The sequence below is a fragment of the Elaeis guineensis genome, chromosome 12, assembly GCF_000442705.2.
Source record: "Elaeis guineensis isolate ETL-2024a chromosome 12, EG11, whole genome shotgun sequence".
Lineage (NCBI taxonomy): Eukaryota > Viridiplantae > Streptophyta > Magnoliopsida > Arecales > Arecaceae > Elaeis > Elaeis guineensis.
This window is the reverse complement of record NC_026004.2, coordinates 19,820,757-19,843,514: the sequence shown is the minus strand read 5'-3', so window position 1 is coordinate 19,843,514 and position 22,758 is coordinate 19,820,757. Positions and strand designations below refer to the sequence as shown.

Here is a 22,758-nt window from a genome sequence, read left to right as displayed (position 1 = left end):
TGAGATGATATCGAAGAAGTTGGTGATGATCATTCTTTAAAAGCTCTCAATTCTTTATGCTTAATCTATCTCTTTTTTCTTTTGTTATGGATATTCAATGATCCTCACTCAATTTGATGATTTTTTCTCTTTTTTTTAATCCACTTAGCTTACTTCTCAATTGATTCTTTAGCCTTTAATATGCTTGAAAGTGACTAAAGAATGAGTCTTGACTATTAGAATCCTTAGAATAACCGTTAGACATAAAAACTAGCTATTAGAAATTTATAGAAAACTAACTGTTATTGTTGTTCTAGGGCCATGGGTCGACTCCAATTCTTCAGGAGTTGACTTTAGCTGACCACGAGTCGATCTTTGTATGAATCGGCTTAGCCACAGGATCTAAAAAATTAGCTTTCTGTCTTCTCTAAGAGAGTCGACTCATCTTTCACAGGAGTCGACTCGCTTGCATGCTAGTATTATTTCAATATGTCAGAGTCGACTCCTCTTTCCATTGATCCTAAACTTAAAAACTCTCTATTTTCGGTCCATTTCAGTATAAAGGTCAGCTTCTAGCCTTTTGGGGTCGACTCCACTAAGTTTGAAACTTAAATTTTTTTTTTTGAATCCTTGAATTAATTTCTTTTGAGAGAATCTTTTTTATGAATGAATTCTTCAATTTAAACATCCAAAAAATCTTATATTTATTTTTGAAACACATGATTAGACTAATAATTACTCAAAATTAGATAATCATCAAAAATCAATCATAGGATCAATAGAGAAGGAGATTGATTTAAGAATACCTGATCCGACCCGATCTGTCTATGGAGCTCGACCCAAGATGGATACAGTGTGGGTATGAGTATGAATTTTTTTCTAGGAGGATAGATATGAATATCGATCGATCCGATCAATATCCGACTCATTGCCACTCTTAGTTTGGAAAGCTTCATCATATGACTTTATATGACTTATCGCGCTTCTTGGTTACTCATGTATATCAAGAAGCCAATCAAGTTGTATATTAATTAGCAAGGTGGGCTGCTAGCATTAGTTGTAACTTTGCCCAGGTACAAATATATCCTTTTGTACAAAACAAGGATTTTCATCCTCCACTCCTATAGATCATTAGATCATTTTGCACAAATCTCAATGCTCTCCAAACTCTATCATTCACCACTTTCATAGATCTCAACGTGAGCAGTGGATCATCCAATGGTGGATGGATGCGAAGAAAGGTGAATCTTTCTTCCGAAGGATACAACTACAATCCAACTTTTTTTGGGACTCGACGTGCTAAAAGAACTTTTCTATTTTCCAATCGCATAGGTGCTAATTTCACAATGAGAGTGGCCACCTACCCGCGGCACTTAAAAACCCTCATTTAGAGAAGAGTATTTTCATTTACCAATTTGGCATCACCAGCATGACGTGAAACAATTTTACACTTCAATATGTGGTGATGGGAAATGACCTGCACCTACCGGTTAGACTAGAATCCATGCGAAAGCGTGGAGTATGAGAACCGGCCATAGACCCATAAGCCGGACTAATTTTTACAAAACCAAACCAACCGGTTTCAGAGAAACCGGTCAGTTTTTCACTAATCTTTGGAAATGCTTACTACACACCATAGTTTATAGTCCTTCAATTTATTAATTTTTTTCTTACACCGTATTCTTCTTTGGCTTTGTGGATAACGCCATTGATGGCAGACACCCTCCTGCGGTCTGCCTCCAGTTCTTATTTTCCAATATTTGAGATTTCTTCAACGTAAATATGATCAGATCAAGTTGATGTCCAGTCCGGTTATGATAATTATGCTTATACTAGCATGTAACTCGTGCTTCACGGCAGACTTTAACTGAAGTCAAAAATAAATTTTAAAATATTTTATCAATGCATATATATTTTTTATATAATATAATATATAATATTTTTAATATTCAATAAACTTACATTCATGCTAATCTTTATCTCCTACAATCTTATCATTCAAACTAAAAATATGAATACCAAAATATTTTATTAAAATAATACTGAATGAAAAAAATTCTATAACAAAATATAAATTAAAATGATTGAAGAAATAAGATGTAATATTTGTAAATAAATTACCTCTAATAGAATAAAAAAAAGAGAGGAAAGACTAATAACTAAGGTATGTTACTAGATTATGCTAGAAAATTTTTTAGCAGGTATTTTTTGAAAAAATTCTATATAAATTTATTTTTAAGAGTTGAAATAATAAATTTTTGATAATTTATCAACTTGAGATTCACTTTTTGAAAATATTTTAGTGACCTTAAAGCTTTGTAAATCATATATATAATTTAAAACATATAAATGCCACTAAAGATATTTTTAATAACAATTGAAATACTAAAATTGTCACATTTTGTGTCTATTGCAAGATGAAGTACTGGAATATCAATTAGTTGTTGGGCTAAAATTTTTTAAAAATTATAAAGATTATTATATCAGTTTCATCTTCAATAGTATCATTTAATTTATAATTTAAGGTAAAAGATATATTAAAATTATTTTTAAATTAAAATATTTTTATTTTTAATAAATAAAATATATTTTTAAAAAATATATTACAATTTTTACAAAGAACTAATTATTTTTATCATATTAATTATATAAAAAAATATTATCATATATTAATTGTACTAAAAAGCATCGTCATAAATCTTTACTGCAGCCCTATAATTATAACCTACTTTATACCATCAACTATAGAAGACGTCAATTGATTTTAAACTTATCTTGCAAGTAAATTTATCCTCTAAAGTATAATTAAAAAAATTAAATTTTTTTATATATGCAAATTATTAGATATAATAATTCTAATAATATTATTTCATACTTGAAATATTATGAATCTAATTCTAAATCAATCTTAGTTGAACCAACAATGAATCTAAACACAATTTGAAAAAATAAATGAACCTCATATTTTAATCCAATCATGGCTAATGATTTTTTGAGCCCAATCACTTGCATAACACTAAAGGATCTAATCTAACATGTCTCAGGCAAACCCAAGCCCATAAATAAATTATTTATTATTAAATATTAAATTTTAAAATTAATCAGTAAATATAATTCATAATTTTTAATTTATATTTCTTAATATCAATTTTTTAAACTATATATACATATATATGTATATGTAAATATTATAATTTCATACAATCAAAACTATCAATTTTATTTATGTTGATCTTTGGATATTTTTTGAATCATATATAATAAATTTAAATATGACTATATATTTTAATCTAAGATTATTAATTTTATTTATACTAATTTTTGAATATTTTGTAAATCAAATATAATAAATTTAAATATTTCTACACGTTACAATATAGAAATTTTAAAGTTAATATTAGAAAATCTAAAAATATTTTTTTTGATGAATTAGTATCATCCAATTAATATAATCAATTTTAATTTTTTCATTTTTTAATCTTTTCATTTGCACATATTAAATCCAAATATTTTATATGAGTAGATATAAATTTTTAAAATCCATCTTAAAAATTTAAAAACATTATGTTAAAATATAACACAAGGGCCAATTCGGCATCTGATGCTATCATGATCTTAAGAACGACAATCAGATGGATTTTTATAGGATAATTGATTTATCATGAATTCTAATAAGATCTAGCAATAAGTTATAAAATTTAGAATAGATTTAAAATTTAAAATTAAAATTTATTTGAATTTAAGATAGATTTAAGGTTTATCATCGGATATTTGAACTTTAAATTTGTAGATGGCCTAAATCAATTAAATTATGACCATTTTCAAATTATTTGATAATATTAATATATTTATATCCTTTAAACTTTCACAAATAATTACCAATACAGTAACATGGACATCATCTAAAGTTCCCTGTTCGGCCGCTCTAAGCCTCCCACGGTCAAAAACAGAGGAAGTGTCTGGGGAAAACGCACGAAATATCCACGAAAACACCGGAAAGACCGAAAAAATTAAAAGGTAAGAGCCTTTCCCACATATATTGCTCATTTTTGTTTTTCCTTTCCACTTCATTCTGTTTTTCGGAGATCTGTGGGAAGGAGAGCACCTGAGGGAGATCGGAGGGGTTTCATAGGTTCCGGTTGGGGTTTTCTTTTTCCAGCATATGGGAACATGGGAAAAATCAACAAAAGATAGAAAAAAATAACCCTTTCCCACATAGATTGCTCATTTTTGTTTTTTCTTTTCATTTCATTCTTTTTATTCTTTTTTTTAGAGGTATGTGGGGAAGGAGAGCACCTGAGGGAGATTGGAGGGGTTTCTTAGGTTCCGGTTGGGGTTTTTTCCCAAGCATATGGCATTTTATGGCATTTTGTGCGAGCTGTGGCAGTGTGAGTTTGTCCTTTGAGGTTTTGGTAGCATATAGGTTTTGGGATTTTCTGTGGAAATTCTTTGGCTACACAATTTTCAGTTTATAGAGTTTTGTTGTCGTGTAAAGGTACTCCGTTCTTTTTTTTTTAAAAAAAAATGCTGTACATGCCCCTTTAATGTAGTGTGTACGCATGTATATACATATGTATATATACACACACATATGTATACACATATACATGCGCGCGCGTGCGCACACACATATATATATATATATATATGTATAATATATATATATATATATATATATATATATATATATATATGTGTGTGTGTGTGTGTGTGTGTGTGTGTGTGTGTGTGTGTGTGTATGTATACATGTATATGTATATGTATATGTATACATATCTATGTGTATATATACATTTGTATATGTGTATATGTGTATGTGTATATGTGTGTGTGTGAATATATATATATATATATATATATATATATATATATACTTACTATATATTAAAATGCGTCCCTCCACTCTCCCTGCGTGTCATGTGGGAGGGCTATATATCTATATATCTATACTATACATTAAAGCATGTCCCTCCACTCTCCCTGCATTAGAGCTAACTATGCACACACGTCAGATGCGGGAGGGCTATATATCTATACTATACACTAAAGCATGTCTCTCCACTCTCCCTGCGTGCCATGTGGCATGTAACATGTCAGAGTTGATTGTGCGCATATCAAATGCCAGAGGACTATATATATATATATATACTTTTTGTCTTTTCTTCGGCACGCTTTGTACTCTCCTGAGTTTTTTTCCATCGAATCATTCTCGAGCCCTCTCGAACCTTCTCTGCCTCTCCCGTAGGTGTTTTCTTTCCCACAGGTCTTGATTTTTTTTGCTTGGAACCCTTCCAAATCCCTCTCGCCGTAGCCTGCCGCTGGTCTCTACTGTCACCTTCCTCCGTGGCTCCATCGGCCGTGGCTCCCCCTACCCCCCACCTCCCCCCCTCTCTCATGGCTCTACCAGTCGCCATCCCCACCCCTGCGGCTCCACCGCCGTGCCTCCCTTCTTGCGGCTTTGTCGGCCGCCGCCCCTGTGGCTCCACCAGCCGCACCTCATCTGCTGCGAAGCGCGGGTGACATCCTAATATGTACATACATACAATACATTAAAGTTGGGACTAGGATCTTCCCAATGCGACAAGTGTAACCTCTCAACACCACGTAAGCGCGCCATGTGTCGAACCCTTTTCCCTTCTTCTCTTTTCTTCTTTGGCTTCAGACCTCTCTCGAGCCTTCTCGAAGCTCCCCGGACCTCTCCTGAGCCTTCTCGAAGCTCCCCGACCCTTTGCGGATGCCAACCTCCTCTTCAACGACCCCGCGCGGATGCTAGCCTCCTCCCCGCCCCGCTGTCCTCACTGCCACCTCCCACCGGTCTCCACCATCGCCTTCCTCCCGGCCTTCCCCTCCGATCTCCCTCAGGTGCTTTCCTTCCCACAGGTCGGAGCCAACCTTCTCCTTGCTCTCCTTGCTGCCATCTCCCACCGGTCTGTGCCGTCACCTGCATCCCCATCATCACCGGCATCGGCCTTACACTTCGATCTCCCTCAGGTGCTTTCCTTTCCATGTCTTCGAAAAAGAGAAAGAAATGAAAAGAAAAAAAAGAGAAAAAGGAAAAAAATGATCAATTCATGTGGAAAAAGGTTTTGCATTTTAATTCCTTTGTTTTTGACTCTTCTTTTTCCAATCTCAGGAGCCTCAATCGAGCTTTCCCATAGATCTCCGAAAAAAGAAAGAAATGAAAAGAAAAAAAAAAGAAGGAAAAAGGGAAAAAAACTGATCGCGGGGAAACATCTTGCCTTTCAATTTTTCCACCTCTCTTTTGTTTTCATTAATTTTTTTTCTATGTTTTCCCTCAATTTTTCCCAAGTGGTACATGCTATTGGCTGAATGAACTTTTCATAGGTAGTAGATCTAATGGAATCTGTTTTTCCAAACTGATGTAATGGAACATATGATTTTTATCTTTCAAAATTCTTTCAGAAATCTTTGGCAGGTAGGTGAAGTTTGCTTTTGATGTGAAAAGTAAAAATCAATTTTTGGATTAGTATTTAAAGAAAAGAAAGATAGATATATAGATGGTTCAATACTTAGATATTTTACGTCTGGCTCATCTGTTACAGAGATTTTTTGAGATCTCCATTATTCTTTGGCTGCTGTCAAAGCTTTGTGATTTTTGGCATGCAGAATGGGTCGTTTCAGTGTGTCCCTCATCATTTAAAAGAGCTTCGAATTCTTCTTCTCCAAAGGACTGTGTTCATCTTAATTTTGTTACTTCTACAGGAATGCTCTATTGATGTTGATATTCACAAGGTTATTTGGGGGTGGTCTCCTTGGAGTGCTTTTATGTTTGCTCATTCTGTAATTTTGTAATCTTAGTGGAGTCTTAGTGGATGGTTTTCTCCTTTAAAGGTTAAAAATCATGGTTGTTTTTATCCAAAAACAAGTTGCTTAGTCTTATTAAAAGGAACAGGTCTGCAGTGGAGATTTGTATTTTGTGATGCTATATCAGAATCTGCTAATCATCTATTATGTGGATGTTTCTTCAATTGCAGAAGTCTGGAACTTTTTTGCTCTTAAACTGGATATTCTTCTAATGCCATTGTTTTTTATTTCGATTTGGTCTGACTGGTAGATCGCTGATGTTAATAAAGAATTTGAAAAAAGAAGGGATTTGATAATGCTTGCTACATCATCGCTAAAATTTATTGAAATATGTTATTTTTCATAGATTATTTTTTAATGTTTTGTGGTAGTTTAAAAAATTTATTATTGTCTCGATGCTAATTTAAAGTAGAATTTTAAAACCAAAGGTGAAGTTCTAGATAGGCATAATACTTAGTGTCTTATACATGATATATGTAGCTATTTGTTATGCCACTGGTAAGTACGAATTATTTTGTATTGAATAATCGTATGTTTCTAGAGAGTAGAAATAGGATCGAGATAATTTTTTAGAAAACAAATTATATGTACCAAAAAAATTATTAATTTTTATATTATTGTGTTTTATTATTTTCTTATCATCATTTAAGCAGAATCCGCTGCATAGCGCGGGTTACTTGCTAGTATAACATTATATCTCTTCTCCTTCTTGCATCGGCTTTCCTCCCCAACTTCCAGCTTTCGAGGTACCAGATCACAGGAAGGACAAGAGAAGGAAGGGTTCAATCAAATGGCTTCTCGGCTTCAACTTCCAAGTGATGACTCTGTAGATCTCGTCGTCACTCATTCCAACATCAAGAGCTTCTCCGCCCAAGTGCGCTTCTCCCTCCAGGTAAAACCTAAAACCCTCCTTCACTCGATCTTAGATGACAAGATGCCTGGTTCCATTCCTCTCTTTCTCTCTCTTAGACGACGGTGGAGTCGGCCAAGGAGAAGCTTTGGAGAAAGTGCGGGACGTCTGTGGACTTGATGCGCCTTGAGGTCTACGATGATGCCGGGTCCAAAGTGTGCGACCTGAACGACAATCTGAGGCCACTTGGATTCTATTCCCCTCAAAATGGGTTAGTGAGTCCACAATCTTCATTGTTCGAATGTTGGTTATCTTTTATTCAGATTTGTTGCTATCTTTTATGTTTCTCCTTCTGGCTTCTTTTTTTTTTTTGTCTGATTGTTCTACTGGTTGATGAAAGAGTGTGATTGCAAGCCTCAAAGTTGTGAAGGTTGTAAGCAAATTTTCTGTAAAGGCTCCTGCTAATGACCATTTTGTAGAACCCAATCTCTAGATGATTGAGATGCAACACAGAGAAGGTCAAGTCCTTGATACATCTTTCAATGCATGACCTGAATCTGGGACCCCATTGTAGGAGACCCTCCTCTGAAAGATTTCATTGATTGTAGAGGTTAATTGAAAGAAGACAACGTCAAAAAGATAACTCTTCTATCCTCCGATCAAATTGGAACCTGATTTTTCCATTATAGGGGAAGAAAGAAACTTAGATTCAGAATGACATCCTTCACTTTGTGTTTCCCACACCAAATAGAAGAACTTCTAGGAAAAGAACTTTTGATGAAATTAGAGAGGAAAAAGACAAGAAAAACTCTGAAAGCCATGTTTGATTGTGAAAAAGATTTTTCACAATTCCCCATTGAAAAATTCTCCATCACTGTTTGCTAAACAAGGGTCAATTAGAATTACAAATATCCAAAATGCTGAATTCCCTACTACTTTGCCATATGGTGAACCTGCCCTTTGCCATTAGAAGAACATCTTCCCTTCTTCTGGTAAGTATTGTGATTCAATCTCACAAGCAGAATATAATGAGCTTGTTTAGGATCAGATGATGCCTCTGGGAAATTGAGAGATTAATGGATGGGATTCATTCTATATGCATAAGCTCCTCATGGTCATTTTTCAATGCAAATATAATAAACGAACATTGCTTGAACTAACAACTATTGTTGCTTGATAATATCCTTAACTAATTAGTACTAGAGTTCTGGAGTGCTCCAATCTCCATAAATACTTATTGTTTGGAGAGTCACAAACTATTTAAAGAACTAGCTGCAATAGAATTCAAAACTTTGCTCAGGATTACTTCTTATGTTAAGTTAGTTAAATGATTTTATGGATTCCAGGTAATGAGGTAGTGTTCATAACTCAAGTAGTACATAATTCACAATTTCATGCCATGATTTTAATTGCAAGTACTTCTTATATTGGACTGACTGAAACGGTTAACTGGATTCCAGGTAACTATACAGCTACTTAACTACTGTGTATTTCATTTATTGTCTATGGAACAACATATATTTTCCCTTTTACTTATTGAATTATCCATGATAATCTGAAGGTACCGACTGCATATTATAGATCTAGACCCCTCATCAGTAAGCTCTGGGGGCTGGTTGGATGACACTTCGCTAGTGGAGAAATATAAAATTTCTGAGGAAGCCTATAATAAACTTGATCGTAAGTTCCTTGCAGGTTTTTTTTTTTTTTTTTTTGCATCTAGCATGAAAGATTAATAATTACATGCTTGTGGAATTTTATGTTTCTTTTTTAATAGATAATGCATGCCTTTTAATCCTCAAACATCTCTCTGATTGTTTATTATTTTTAAAATCAAGTATAATTTGGACGTCCATTTTATGCCATGGATATGGATACATGTTCATGTGTTAAGCAAGAATTATAAGTTCCATCCAATTAGTTTATAGCGTAAGATGTATGCAGCTGCACTAAAATGTACTAGCATAGTTGGCATGGTGGTGGGATCACCATAATCTATTTATATACACTTAACCAACACCAGGGTATTATCCATTGGAAATTTGAAACCTTACCAGGTGATATGAGGTCTAAAACCAAATTTTTTGCAAGTAAGCCTTGATACATATGGTATTGCTATCTGTATATTCAAATGAAAATAGTCAGTGTCAGTACAAGCAAACTGTATTTGATAGTGGAATATTACTGGTCTTATGAACACCTATGATTTTGTTGCTCGGTGAAAATTATATAATGATCAAGACTTTTCTTCTATATTTTTGGTTTTCATGTGCATTGCACAACTTTTTCATTAACCATATATCTGATTTTCTTTATTTGATCAGGCAATTTTAGGAAATTTAAAGAAAAAATGATATCTCAAAATCCACCAAGCGGTGAAAGCAAAGTAAGCCATGCAGGTTTTGCCTCTTAATATTTCATTGTTTATTCCATCTATTTGTCCTTCTTCTGATTATTTTCCTTTGTGCATGAAGATGGTGCTTTGATACTTCTAAATCTCTCTCTCTTTTTTTGTTTGTTTTAATAATGGCCTTCTACTGATCTTCTCTTCTTATAATTTATGAAAGGTTTCTCCTATTCTAACCGTTTGTTGTCTTTAGTCCGTCCAAGCAGATTTTTCAAGGTGAAGCATATATGTTCTATTAACTTTTAATTTTTTGTGATTTTTACCTCAGCTACCGGACAGTTACATGGAGGACCTATGTGCAAATATCAAGGTCAGTAATCCACGATTGATTTTACTCTTATATTGTGAATATCAATGTTTAATCTAGTTAGCATAAAGGTGCTGCTTTTGTTGGAAGGCGAAATGTGACAAGGTGATGAATGCATTTTATCCTAAGTATATATGTCACAGAAATCAAATCTCCTGCTCTTTGGGTGAAAGGATTGTGGTGGAGTCTATGTATAAATAACATTCAACTATTACTTTTTGGGAAATGTCACTCTCTTTACTAGCACTTTTTATAAGAAAAAAAGTTTTTCCCTGTTTGATCAGCATATCCTTGTATAAGTTGAATGATTTGTAGCCATGTGAGCCTTACCAGTATGTTTTGCTTATAAACATTGTAACATATGTGATGAAAGAGGAAAAAGACAGTTGTTGAAAGAATAGTATGGTTCAAGTGGCATATACAATTGGAAGAGATACACTGCAGAAATATAGACACTCTACTCAGCATATACACATATACTATATTACATTTTCCACATGTTATTCTTAATAATTTTTATCATCAATTGATGGCGTACATGGTACAACCATTTTTACCTAAATTAATCCATTACATCCTCTTTAGAATGAAATTATTCCCTCAAATTTGCAGGAGGTCTTCATTGAAAGCAAATGTAGCTAAAAGCATATGCCACTAAGGAACTTAGTAAGTTGGGAGGAGCCGTGCTTTGAAAGCTCACTTTTGAGCATAAATGGCTAGCAACTTTAGGTGAGGCCTGAAAAGCTAACAAAGAGAGGTCCCAAGGATTCTCCTCACTGTCATTTTTTAAGGCTTATGCATTAGAAAAGTGAGGCACCCACTTCTACTAACTTCTCAGTGGAGAAGGGGCATAACCTCATTATATAGTTGCATGACATGCTTCAAAGCTAGAAAATTCTAATTAAATTTAAATCCACTATCATTTCCATGTTAAAGAAACCAGTCATTCAGCTTTCTTTCCTTTTTTCTGCTCTCAGATCTGAATTTTAAGTACCCTTTACCCTAAATTGGAGTCTCACTCCTTTGCATTGGTAGAGGTAGCTGTTAATATGGGAACCCTGGGAAGCTTAATTCTGAAACTAGTCGGAGTATCTAGTATCATATGTGAGCATTCTAGGCATGTCCTTTAGACTGCCTAAGGCTTATGTCTCACCTCCTTTTTTACGGCCTGACCGTTTTTGTTGTGATTGGAGGAGAAACTGGACAAGATGTCTTGGATGTGGCTGAAGTTCAGGCTTATCTAGGGACCCTATTGGTCTAAATATACCATGTTCATTTTGGAGATATCAGTTCATTCAACTGTTTTCCTTGGTCATCTTCTTTCAAATCTGAATTTTTAATAGCCCTAACCTTAAACTCAAGACTTCCAGGTACCATGCCTTGGCAGAGGTGACCAATGATGGAGCGGACCCTGTGAACCTTATGGCTAAAACTAGTGACACCATCTATAACTATCTTTTATAGATGTTCAAGATCTACGCTTCAAACTGCTTTGACATTAACATTTCTCCCTTTCTAGATTCAAAGATTTTCTTCTTTAAACATGGGAAAGAATAGTGTGCGCCAGCTGGTTGAGTTGGTAAAGTTGCTGGTTGTTGGATACATCAATGACCTGGGTTCAATCCTACCCTCACCCAACCTCAGCGGTCAGCAGGGCTTCCTCTTGTCCTAGTTGTTGAGAAGAAAATGTTTTAAAGCAGCCTAGAAAATAAGAAGTTATTGAAGTGGTGGAGCAGATATATCAATTACTGAAATGCAGGTTTGTTTAGATGCACTATTGGTCCAACCATCTTTTCTTTTGTTTGAGGCTTCAGGAATCCCTTGCCACCAAATTTGGAGCTTGTTATGCTTCTTGCTCTTCTAAAAGTTTAGTTGGCTCTGAAGGCAAAAGTTGTGGTCGTCGTTGATATCTGCATCTCAATTCATGGTCACTGGAAGGATGAACTGTGGCATTGGCTTCATGAATCTCTTTAGATGAACCTAGGTGAATATATATAGAGGCTGCTTTCTAGAGGCTTGGTCACAGATTACATACTTTCATATGTGACCTCTTGTTGTCAATGATTCACATCCACTTAACTGATAATGTGGTCGAACATCACATATGTTTGTTGTATGATGACTTTAACCATATTAACTGCTAAGTAGGTTATCAAGTGCTGCTTAAGCAATGGAATTATAAATCTTGGAAAGATACGTGATCGTTTATATTTAGAATCATATGTATTTTGGATGCATTTCTCTTCTAAATGCATCTGTATGCTTATTTTTTATATTTGGAATATCAAGCAAAGGAACTTGAATGATATACTCTAGATTAAATTGTAGTTCCTATGTAATATTTATATGCTACCTCTCTCATATTTTTTAACTTCATTATTTCTTGATATAGGTTGGAGATAGATGTGAAGTTGAACCTGGGGGAAAAAGGGGAGTCGTGAAGTTTGTTGGTCAAGCTGAGGCTTTAGGACCTGGCTTTTGGGTTGGAATTCAATATGATGAACCTCTTGGGAAACATGATGGCATGTATGTGGCCTTATACCTTTTCCATTACTATAATTTTCCTGAAATATCCTCTTATGTCTTTCCTTGTCACATCTGTAGTTTGTACGGTTAATGTTTGGGAACTCAATGAATACAATTGATCTTTCATATAGTCATCACCTAAAATCATAGTATTATATTTTGTTGATTGTATTGTTACAAGGAACATAAATAGGTGCCTTTAAAATGCTAAATGTAAGCCATAATGACAGAAAAGAGTAATGAATTAAGATGTGACTGATCACTAATGATAATGGCATTATGATCAAGGATTGAAGTCTTGGTCGGACGGGAGCCATCCCGGCTGTTCCGTCCCATTTCAGTGAGATCATGGCATGTAGGATGGGTGCAAGACCTTGAAAGTTACTTTTGGCCCCCGTGTTGGCCATCTTGCTTTCATCTCAGTTGTGTCACGTGGCAATATAGCTGTCCTGGTGAGCACATATGGTTCTTTTTTTTTTTTTTTTAAAAATACCGGACAATGCTTTGTCCTCCAATTCATCACTGGGAGGAAGGCCTTATCTTTTTTTTTGGCTGATGCATCGACATTGGCATCGTCTTATGGAGGGAGGAGGGAGGAAGCTTAGTTCACAGAGAAGTTCTGTATTTTTCCCACAGTGCCATAGATTGCTTCGGAGGGAGGAGTACGATCCTTTTCTTCCTCCTGAACCCAATCACAAGGGATAGTGGAGTCCACATGCAGCCTTAGCATGGAGTGTGGCTTTTTTTTTTTTTTCTTTCTAACCCTATCACAATAGATGGGGGAGTCCACGACCCCTACTCAGCCTTACTGCACTTATGCATGAGGGGTTCGAATTGTATCTTTCGTGCGAAAGAAGATTTCGTGACATCATCCACAGATCGCATCTGAATAGGTCTCAAAGCATTCTAAACTCATGCATCAGGCTGCATAATTCTCAAAGCCATCATAGCATGATTGAATTCACGTGAAGAAAGGTGAATCCTTCTTTTGCATGAAAGATACGATCTCTAGAAGAGTCGGGCATCAGAGTCACAGGGGTCCTCGCTCCCTATTTTCCCCTCTGATGCATTACCCAAGAGTGGGCTACATGCACATGGGGAAGAAAGAAGCTAACTTTACCTAGAAAAAAAAGAAAAAGCCAAGAAAAAGAGAGATACTATCCATATGAAGGAAAAAAGGTGGATTTGCATGGTTCATTCTTATGAATTATCCTTTGATCATCGATCTTTCCTCTCGCTTCAATTACCATACTTGCCACCTATTATGTTTGAAAGTTGACATCATTTGAGATTTGAAATAACAATCTATTGTGAAATACCTCCTATTCCCAAAAAAAACATTCATGATGATGTTTGATCCCACTATCAATATATTAAGATGGTATAAGCATCGGATCATTACCATTGCAACCAATAAATAAGAGAAAGAGGAGAAGAAAGGAAGGGAGAGGAAGGGCGAAGAAGGTTGCTCCATCTTCCATATTAGAAACACCTTGCTTAGTTAAGGTAAGCTCTTCTCCTATCATTTATTTAGTCAATGTAAAGTAAAATAAGATAATTATTATAATTTTTCCGCATGAAATTATGATATATTATACGATCAAGATGAATTTTTTTAAAATATGTATTATATTTTGTAAGATTATCATATTTTTAAATGAGTCTAATATATGAACTTAGGCTTGATCGAGCAAAAAGTTGAATTTTAATAATGGGATAATGTTTATTTTTGATGTATTGCATACTCGATAGTCTAAAATAATTTTCTAAAACAAGTAAATATCTAAATCTCTTTTATTTCTCCAATAAATGACCCCTCTTTGAAAATATGTGCCATATTAAATATCTCTACTTAAATGCAAGACCTCTATTTAAGTATTATCATTTTCTTGTCATTACTATGACCCATTGGTTATAGTTGACACGTGGCTTAATTCATGTGTAAAATATGAACCATAACTTGGAATTAACATATTCGACCTACTGTTAACATTATTTGGAAAAAAATGTAGAAGGTGGATATAACATTATGCAATTTAAATCAAATTTCCAGTTGCTTATAATGAATTTTAATAGTTACATGAAATAATAAAAATAAATTTTTAATTTTAAAAATTATAAAATGTTGTAACTAGTTTATAGCTTGTTCAATGCATGGGATACAATTTTTCCTTGCAAATTATTCTATTTCATTTACTTATTCTATCACATTTATTCTATATGAATTTCAAGAATAGCTAGAAAAATGATAAAAAACTACACCTGTTCATCTCAATATGGGCGAGTTGGTTCTGGATGCGATCAAATCCTGATCAAATCAGGAACTTTGACTTGTTGCGAGGAAGGGGTAAAGATCTCGACCTCATCATCGTAGCAGAACTTGAAGCTGTTGAAGGCTATGCCGTTTGAACCGGAACCACCGCCCATGGTCAAGGATAGTAGGGCCGGCAAGGAACTACTGATGACTGGTCTCCCTGACAACGATGAGGCATGGAGGGGTCTACACATGGAGGAAGATACCCTTGCAATGACAATAGGCAGTAGCATCCTCTGGTCACACCCTCATGAAGCGGCTGCACTTGTAGCGCTGGTACGATGACACTATCGCCATGATCTGAGGAGGCAAAGAAGGAAGAGGGTTGGGAGGTGATCGGGTTGGAGTTGATGTGTTCTTAGTTTTTGGGAATAGTTTTCATGTGCGATTAAATACCATGCATTTGATCATATGTACATGTTAGATGGAGGATTTGCCAAGATAGAGCCACACATTTTAATATATATATATATATATATATATATTATATATTATAATATATATATATATATATTATAGATTTCTAAAATATTATTTGTAATTTCTAAATATTTTATGTAATTAATAAAATTCATTTTTATCATTTCATGTAATTATTAAAATTCATGATAAGTAACTAAAAATTAGATTTAAGTTGTCTATGCTATATCCACTCTACATTTTTTTAATAACTTCAACAAGAGGTTGGAATCTCTTAATTTCATGTTAAGGTTCACATTTAGGCATAAACTAGTTTTGAGCCTGTGTGTTGCGCACGGGTTCTAAATCATATAATGGATTATTTTTTTAAAAAAAATTATGTATAAATAATAAAATAATATCCATCCAAATTTCTGATGTTCATTCATATTCTCAACTACATAGATGAGTGAACTTTTATTGCAAGAGGATAATAACATTAGACTTTAAGAATATCATTTAAGTCACATAAATGGGCTTTAATAACATCATGCTTTAATTCAATACTTGAAGAATTAAGAATTGTTGGGTAGGAGAGTTTAGACACGTGGCATATTGCAGGTTGATTTTGATCCAAATGACATTCATAGGTGATAATGTGCTGCTTATGTGCACAACCTAAATGGCTAATCCATCTTCTCTCAGTTTCTGCTTTCACACACACACACACACACACACACATATATATATATATTAGATTGAGCCACATGTTAACCATGGCCAATTGCTCATAGTAATGACGAGATAAATAACGTTACTCAAATAGACATCTTGTATTTAAGCAGAGATATTTAATATAGCACATGCTATGAAAAAGGATCTATTTATTGGAGAACTTAAAAAAAAATTGGATGTTTTTTAGCTTTTTTTGTTTTTTGAGAAAAATTATTTTAGACTATCAAGTATGGAATATATCAAAAAATAAACCTTATCTAATTATTAAAATTCATCTACTTTCTGCTTAATCAAGCCTAGGTTCATATTATTAGACTCATCTAAAAATTTGATAATCTTAGAAAAATATAATACATATTTAAAAGTAAAATTTACATCCTACTCTTATTATATATCATAATTTCATGCTGGAAATTATGATAGGTTTAGAAAGTAAAATTTACTTTATACTACTTTGGCTAAATTGATGATAGGAGAAGAGCTTATCTTAACTAAGCAATATGTTTCCAATATAGAAGATGGAGCAACCTCCTCTCTTCCTCTCTCTTTTTTTTCTCCTCTCTCTTGTTTTTTGGTTGCAATGATAATGAGTCAATGCTTATAACAGCTCAATATCTTGATAGTGGGATAAACTTCATAATGGAATCTTTTTCAGGATAGAAGGTTTTTCGCAGCAGATAGTTGCTTCAAATCTCAAATCATATCAACTTTTAAACGTAGTAGGTAGCAAGTATAATAATTGAAAAGAGAGGAAAGATTGGTGATCGAAGGACAATTCATGTGAAGAAATTGTGCAAATCCACCTTTATTCCCTTGATATGGATAGTTCTCCTTTCTTTTCTGGCTTTTTCTTTTTTTAGGAGAGTAAAGTTGGCTTTTTCTCTTCCCCATCCGCATGCTGTCTGCTCTTGAGTAGCGTGTTGAAGGCAAAAAAAAAAAGAGAGCTCCCATGACTCTAGTGTCTGTGACTCCTCTAGATATTGTATCATTCGCAACAAAGAAGGATTCACCTTTCTTTGCATGAATTTGCTGATGAATCGCGCAGTCCTGGCTTTAAGATCGATGCAGCCTGATGAATGAGGGAGTTTGGAATGCTTTGAGATCTCAATGGGGTGCGACCTATGGACGACGTCATAAAATCTTCTTTCATGTGAAAAATATGATCTGAACCCATCACGTGGAAGTGCACTAAGGCTGAGCTGGGCACGTGGACTCAATTGTTCATTGTGATAGGGTTCGGAAGAAAGAAAAAGCTGTACTCTATGTTTGAGGCTGAGCGGGACACATGGACTCCACTGTTCATTGTGATAGGGTTCAAGAGAAAACAAAGGCCGTACTCCACCCTCCCTCCCTCTTGAGCGGTTCATGGCACTGTGGGAAAAACATAGAACTTTCTGGCAAACTGAGCTTCCTCTCTCTCTTCCAGTGACAATGTCGATGCCGATGTATCAACAGCAAAAAAAGGTTAAGTCCTTTTTCTCTGCGACGAGTTGAAGGTTGAAACATCATCCAAAAAAAGGCATTCCTGCTTGGAGGGGCCTATCGACAAGTGATCTAGCTGAGGTGAAGATGCGACCATCAGGATGGGGACCGAAAATGACTTTCAGGGTCCCACACCCATCCCATGTGCTGCGATCTTGCTAGACTGGGACGCGATGGCCGGAACATTTCCCGGTCGTCCCTCATCTTGCTGGGACTTCAATCCTTGTTTCTACAATTATTATGACTATGACTTCCACCACTCATCCACAGTAATTGCCTTTTGTTTTGAAGTCTCTAAAAGCTGATAATAAGTTGACAAAAAGTTGGTTTTATAATCAGTGGCTAATAGTCTTTTGTATTTACTTCTTTGCAAGTATAAGTATTTGGTTTTAGAATGTTAATTACCATGTGTATTATTGAGATATTATATATATGATGCATCCCTTATTTTATGTTATATTGTCTTTATTTATTATATAGCTAGTGTAGTTTTCTTCATAGTTCTAAATGCCAGAAGATGTTACCACTATTCTACGACATTATTTCTCTTAGATTGAAGAGAATTGTAAGCTGGAATAAGTGAATCAAACCCTAATATCTCATTTTCCTTGCCTTAGTTTTCAGGCTTTAATTTGTTCATTTTTTTTGTATTTTGGTTATTTTTCTAGAGGTTTTTGGGGTCCTATTGCAGTCAAATTGAGGTTATGTTGGGGCCTGAAGGGACCCAAATTGGGTTGTTGATGGGCATCATCAAGTCTTCATACTGGAGGATTTTTTATCAAATTTGGTTTCTATTTATCTCTATTTTCTTAGAGTCCGATGTGGGAAAGGAAATTGGGTTGGTTATCTTTATTTAAGGGATTATATGGCCTGCAATCTGGGCAGGTTCATGGGATTGAAATTATGCAAAACAGGCTGCTGGCTTTTCTTGTCATTTCTTCTTCCTTCTATTTCTCCTATTGTTCTTCTTCTTCCTCTCTCTTTATCCTATTTTTAATTTTCTGCATTGCTATGATGAGTTTCTGCTGTGCCGAAGCAGGTATCTGTTATATAACCTAATTGAGCTGTGTTTGGATGTTTGGATGTTACTAAGAAAAATCTAAAGATTGCCAATGAAGTTCAGATCAATGCAGATCTGCATCAACCTATGGTTTTTATTCATTGTAGATCCTTTATTCATCCAAAAGGCTTTACTGGTTGACCTCTGGTTTAGGTATAAGTTGGATGCAACTTGAATTAGATTCATTCTTATGAGCTAGGACCATATCCATTACTTAACAAGTTTTGAAGGTTTGGTTTGATTATGAGTGAGATGTGACATTTTAAATCATTTGGTTTGTGCCTGCAATTTTTAATGGGTTCAGGTTCCAGCAGTCTGTAATCTTGTCTAGATCTGTGACACCCCAAGTCCAAATTTACTATACTAAGGCTTGAGTCCTGTAAAGGTCTGCTATACCGTCTTGCACCCTTAGCTAATATTATCCTAATTCCATTATCACAATTTGGATGACATGTCAATTTCAAGGAAATGATAAATTAATATGATAATTCAAGTGTCTGGCAACCTCTACCAACTAATGCTTTTCATTTTTCACCTTCTTTATTATCTATCAGATAGCATTATATTTTTCTCCACTCTTGCATTTTGGACCCACTATCTGATAACTTGCCTTTGCAGATGATATCTCAGCAAAAGTAGTTGGAGGATTGGACATAAAGTTAATGGCCAATCATGAAATCCTGCGATCTTTTTGTGCAGTCTTCTTTTGTAGAAACATGTTTAATAACTGGTCCAAGCTTGATAGAATGAGACTTCAGTTTTCTTGTTGGACATGATTCTAGGATGCCTTTTTTTTTTTTTTTTTTAAAGAAGACTTGTAAGATGCTGGTTAATGTCATTTTTATTTTCAAGATTTTTTTTTCCAGAAGACTTGATGGATGCTTGGTAATGTCATTTTCATTTCAAGAAAATCCATCCATCTTTTATGTGTAGATTATTTAATATGTCCTCATGGGTAGCATATTTATAATTTCTTATGTTCATCTACTGGCCTTTTTCGTAGTTGATCCTTTTTGTTGTTGCAGGGTGAAAGGTATTCGCTATTTTCAATGCCTGCCACAACATGGTGCCATACTTAGGCCAGACAAAGTCAAGGTATATGTGCAATACTGGTTCCGGAATACTTGTTTCAGTCCTGAGTACTTGACCCAAAAGCATAATTTTGTGAAGTAATATGCATGTAGAGCCTGTATGTAAAGTGTAGTTTATGTCTTAACCCCATTTGCTCAAGCTTCTTAACTGGTGCATAGCGATTGAATTGATCAAGCATGTGTTTATTTGTGCATGAATGTGCTTTTTGGTCAGAGGACAGGGCTGATACTTTGATTCCTATTCATGACACACAACGTAGAAAACACATCTAACTGAACAGAACCTTCTGAGATCACCCTGAAATCCCTGTCCAGAACTAGTACATGATGGGCTTGTCATCAAAGCCCTAGAAGCTGGCCAGCAGAAGCAATTCTCTCTCAGTAAACATGTAAGAATCAGTTGATTTAGTGCAACCCTTTCAGCTTTGCTGGCCAAAAAGAATTTTTAGACCTGCACAAATGGAAGCACATATACGCAAGAGCATACAAGCGAAGAAACAAAACCCTCTGATCTGCTCAGTTCATGAGGTACTGCTGGTTGATTTGAAAAAAAACTTCTAGATGTGCTTCTGCAGGCCATCTGATTTTGAAAAGAATGTTACTTGTACCATGTACAAACAGTTGTTTGGGTACAAGGTGAGCGTTATTGTGGTACATTAATATAATCAACATGCTCGTTGAATCGCTCATGTAATAAACTAGTTTGTAAATGGTGCGATATACCCCTGTGGTCCAACCTTACCAGTTTGTTAGATACCTGGTGACTGGCTGACAAGTTTGCAATAACATAGCTGACTGATCTGTCCGACCTCGTACAAGTATTGAAAATACACCTCAGTTGTTCAGCCTCCAGAATGAAAAATAAATAAATATAAGTGAAAGTGAGGGAAGAAACTTCAGCTCTTACAAGTAGACTGGATGATGTGATTTATTGATAAGGGCACCTTTATCCATATGTATGCACTTCTATAGTGAGTTTCTTAACATTTTTTTGGTGATTTACTTTATTTGTTTTTGTAATTTGTGTTCATTAGTTTTTTATCACTCTACCAATTTAATTCAGTGCAAGGAATGCAACACCATACCAAACTGCCCCATTTGGTCAGGATTGTTCTCTATCGATCATAAACGGGGATGGTTTGTAGTGTCAGTATGGGATTTTTCATAAATTGGTGTGAATTGGTCCTTACTGAGTGAATCTCCTAGAACTGCTTGGTTCAAAGTGGTTCGACTCATTAAGGGCCCCATGCTGGGGCGGGGCCTCAATAATTGGGGGAGAAAGGGACCCCCCCCCCCCCCCCCCCTTTCAAGGAAAGAGAGGAGAGGAGAAAGAGAGGAGAATGGCTCAGGGGAATGGTGAGCCATTCCCTATATCCAGGTTTCACTCGACTTGGAATTGATCAGATGTTGCCTTTCCAATTTTATTTAATATAAGTATTTTATATTTACAGTATTATACTTAGTTAATCTAACATGTATGATATAGTCAAACCATTCTTTAGGTATGTAATATAAAAAGTAAAGCATATTGCATTTAAATATCAAAAATGAACTCACAAAATCCTATTTTATACTCAAAAACAAATAAAGAAAGCTTAAAAATTTTGAAAAATTTAAAAAATATATTTTTGGTATACCATTACAGTTTTGTATGAATGTAGCAGCCTCTTACTGGTATGGAGTCAGGTGCCAAGAAGGCAAATCTTTATCCAGAGTATGTGAACAAAGTTTATGCTATTTTATTACAAAAAGGAACATAGCTAAAATTTCTGGTGTCTCGAGTAGAACTTTTCTTATTTCATTGTTGGCTTTCCATGGGTGCCCACATCAAAGCACAATCCATACAGCCCATGCCGGACACAGGATGAGGCTTATAGACGAACTTTTGATCATTACTAAAATGTTTTTAGTTTCACTTGATAAAACAGCTAGTCTTAATGCAACATTTTATAAAGATAAATATCAAATGTTCAAAAATGGAAATACTGTAATGAGACAACATATCTGTGCACATAATGTGTAGTAATAGCATAAGATATGTAACCTAGCCCCATTTTTCCCTCTTTTCTAAATCCTGAATCTTTTACATTTTTATCATATTGGTTCGCTGCAAGACATCTGTGGAAAAGTTGCCAATAAAGTTGAGGCTAATTAGCATTCATTATGCAGGTTGGAGACTATCCTGAGAGGGACCCATTTGATGAAGAAGAGATATAAACAACCGCGGAGTTGTACATACAGCATCTTCAGAGTCCTGTTAAAACTGTGATTCTCATGTTGGCCCCTTAGAAACTCTTTGATCATCATAACCTATTTTCGTTGAGTTATGTCCAATCATGCGTGGCATTGTTGTTATGATGACATACATTCCTCTGTAACTGCAAAGCATCGCAAAATACCTATTTGTTTTGAAACTGCTGTCGGACTGATACCTTCACTTCTGGAAAGTTTAGTCATTTTTTTGGAAGTACCGTATGGATGATAGATGATGGAAGTATGTGTAAGGATGATATTATGTTTCTGGAAAATAAATGGATGTGATGATGAAAGTCGAAAGGCGGTACTAGTTTTACAAAATAAATGGATGTGATCCATTTGCTTTCCGTATCAAAGAGCATATATATTATTATCACAAAGCCTGTAGTGATAAAAACAGGGCAAGAAACCTGTTCAATCTTTAAGATTTTTGCAACACTGCTGATGCCATATACATCCAACAACCATCAGATTAAGTTTTTTTGTCTGAACATTTTGTCTTTGGTCCAATTTTCAGAACTACTAGA

At 34.9% G+C, this 22,758-nt stretch overlaps 1 protein-coding gene across 4 annotated transcripts; it reads left to right on the top strand.

The window, feature by feature from the left end:
- The first annotated feature begins 3,875 nt into the window (after positions 1–3,875).
- Positions 3,876–22,531, top strand: LOC105054718 (tubulin-folding cofactor B). 4 transcript variants are annotated; one of them, XM_010936285.4, is made up of 9 exons: positions 3,876–3,996; positions 7,543–7,696; positions 7,774–7,925; positions 9,216–9,334; positions 9,979–10,040; positions 10,330–10,371; positions 12,761–12,894; positions 19,910–19,979; positions 22,145–22,531. In XM_010936285.4, exons 2-9 carry the CDS (start codon positions 7,595–7,597, stop codon positions 22,190–22,192), a joined length of 729 nt encoding a protein of 242 aa, XP_010934587.1. In that variant the 5' UTR covers positions 3,876–3,996; positions 7,543–7,594; the 3' UTR covers positions 22,193–22,531. The 4 variants fall into 4 exon arrangements, with proteins under 4 accessions (XP_010934587.1, XP_010934588.1, XP_073102614.1 ...); XM_010936286.4 differs by lacking the exon at positions 3,876–3,996 and adding an exon at positions 5,479–5,970; XM_073246513.1 differs by lacking the exon at positions 3,876–3,996 and adding an exon at positions 6,607–6,732.
- The last annotated feature ends 227 nt before the right edge of the window (positions 22,532–22,758 follow it).

What these genes read in the sequence shown, in the direction of transcription:
- LOC105054718 (XM_073246513.1), top strand. An exon ending in TTCTATTCCCCTCAAAATGG is followed by an intron (nt 7,926 to 9,215) that starts GTTAGTGAGTCC and finishes GATAATCTGAAG; the next exon opens with GTACCGACTGCATATTATAG. An exon ending in ACCTATGTGCAAATATCAAG is followed by an intron (nt 10,372 to 12,760) that starts GTCAGTAATCCA and finishes TTCTTGATATAG; the next exon opens with GTTGGAGATAGATGTGAAGT.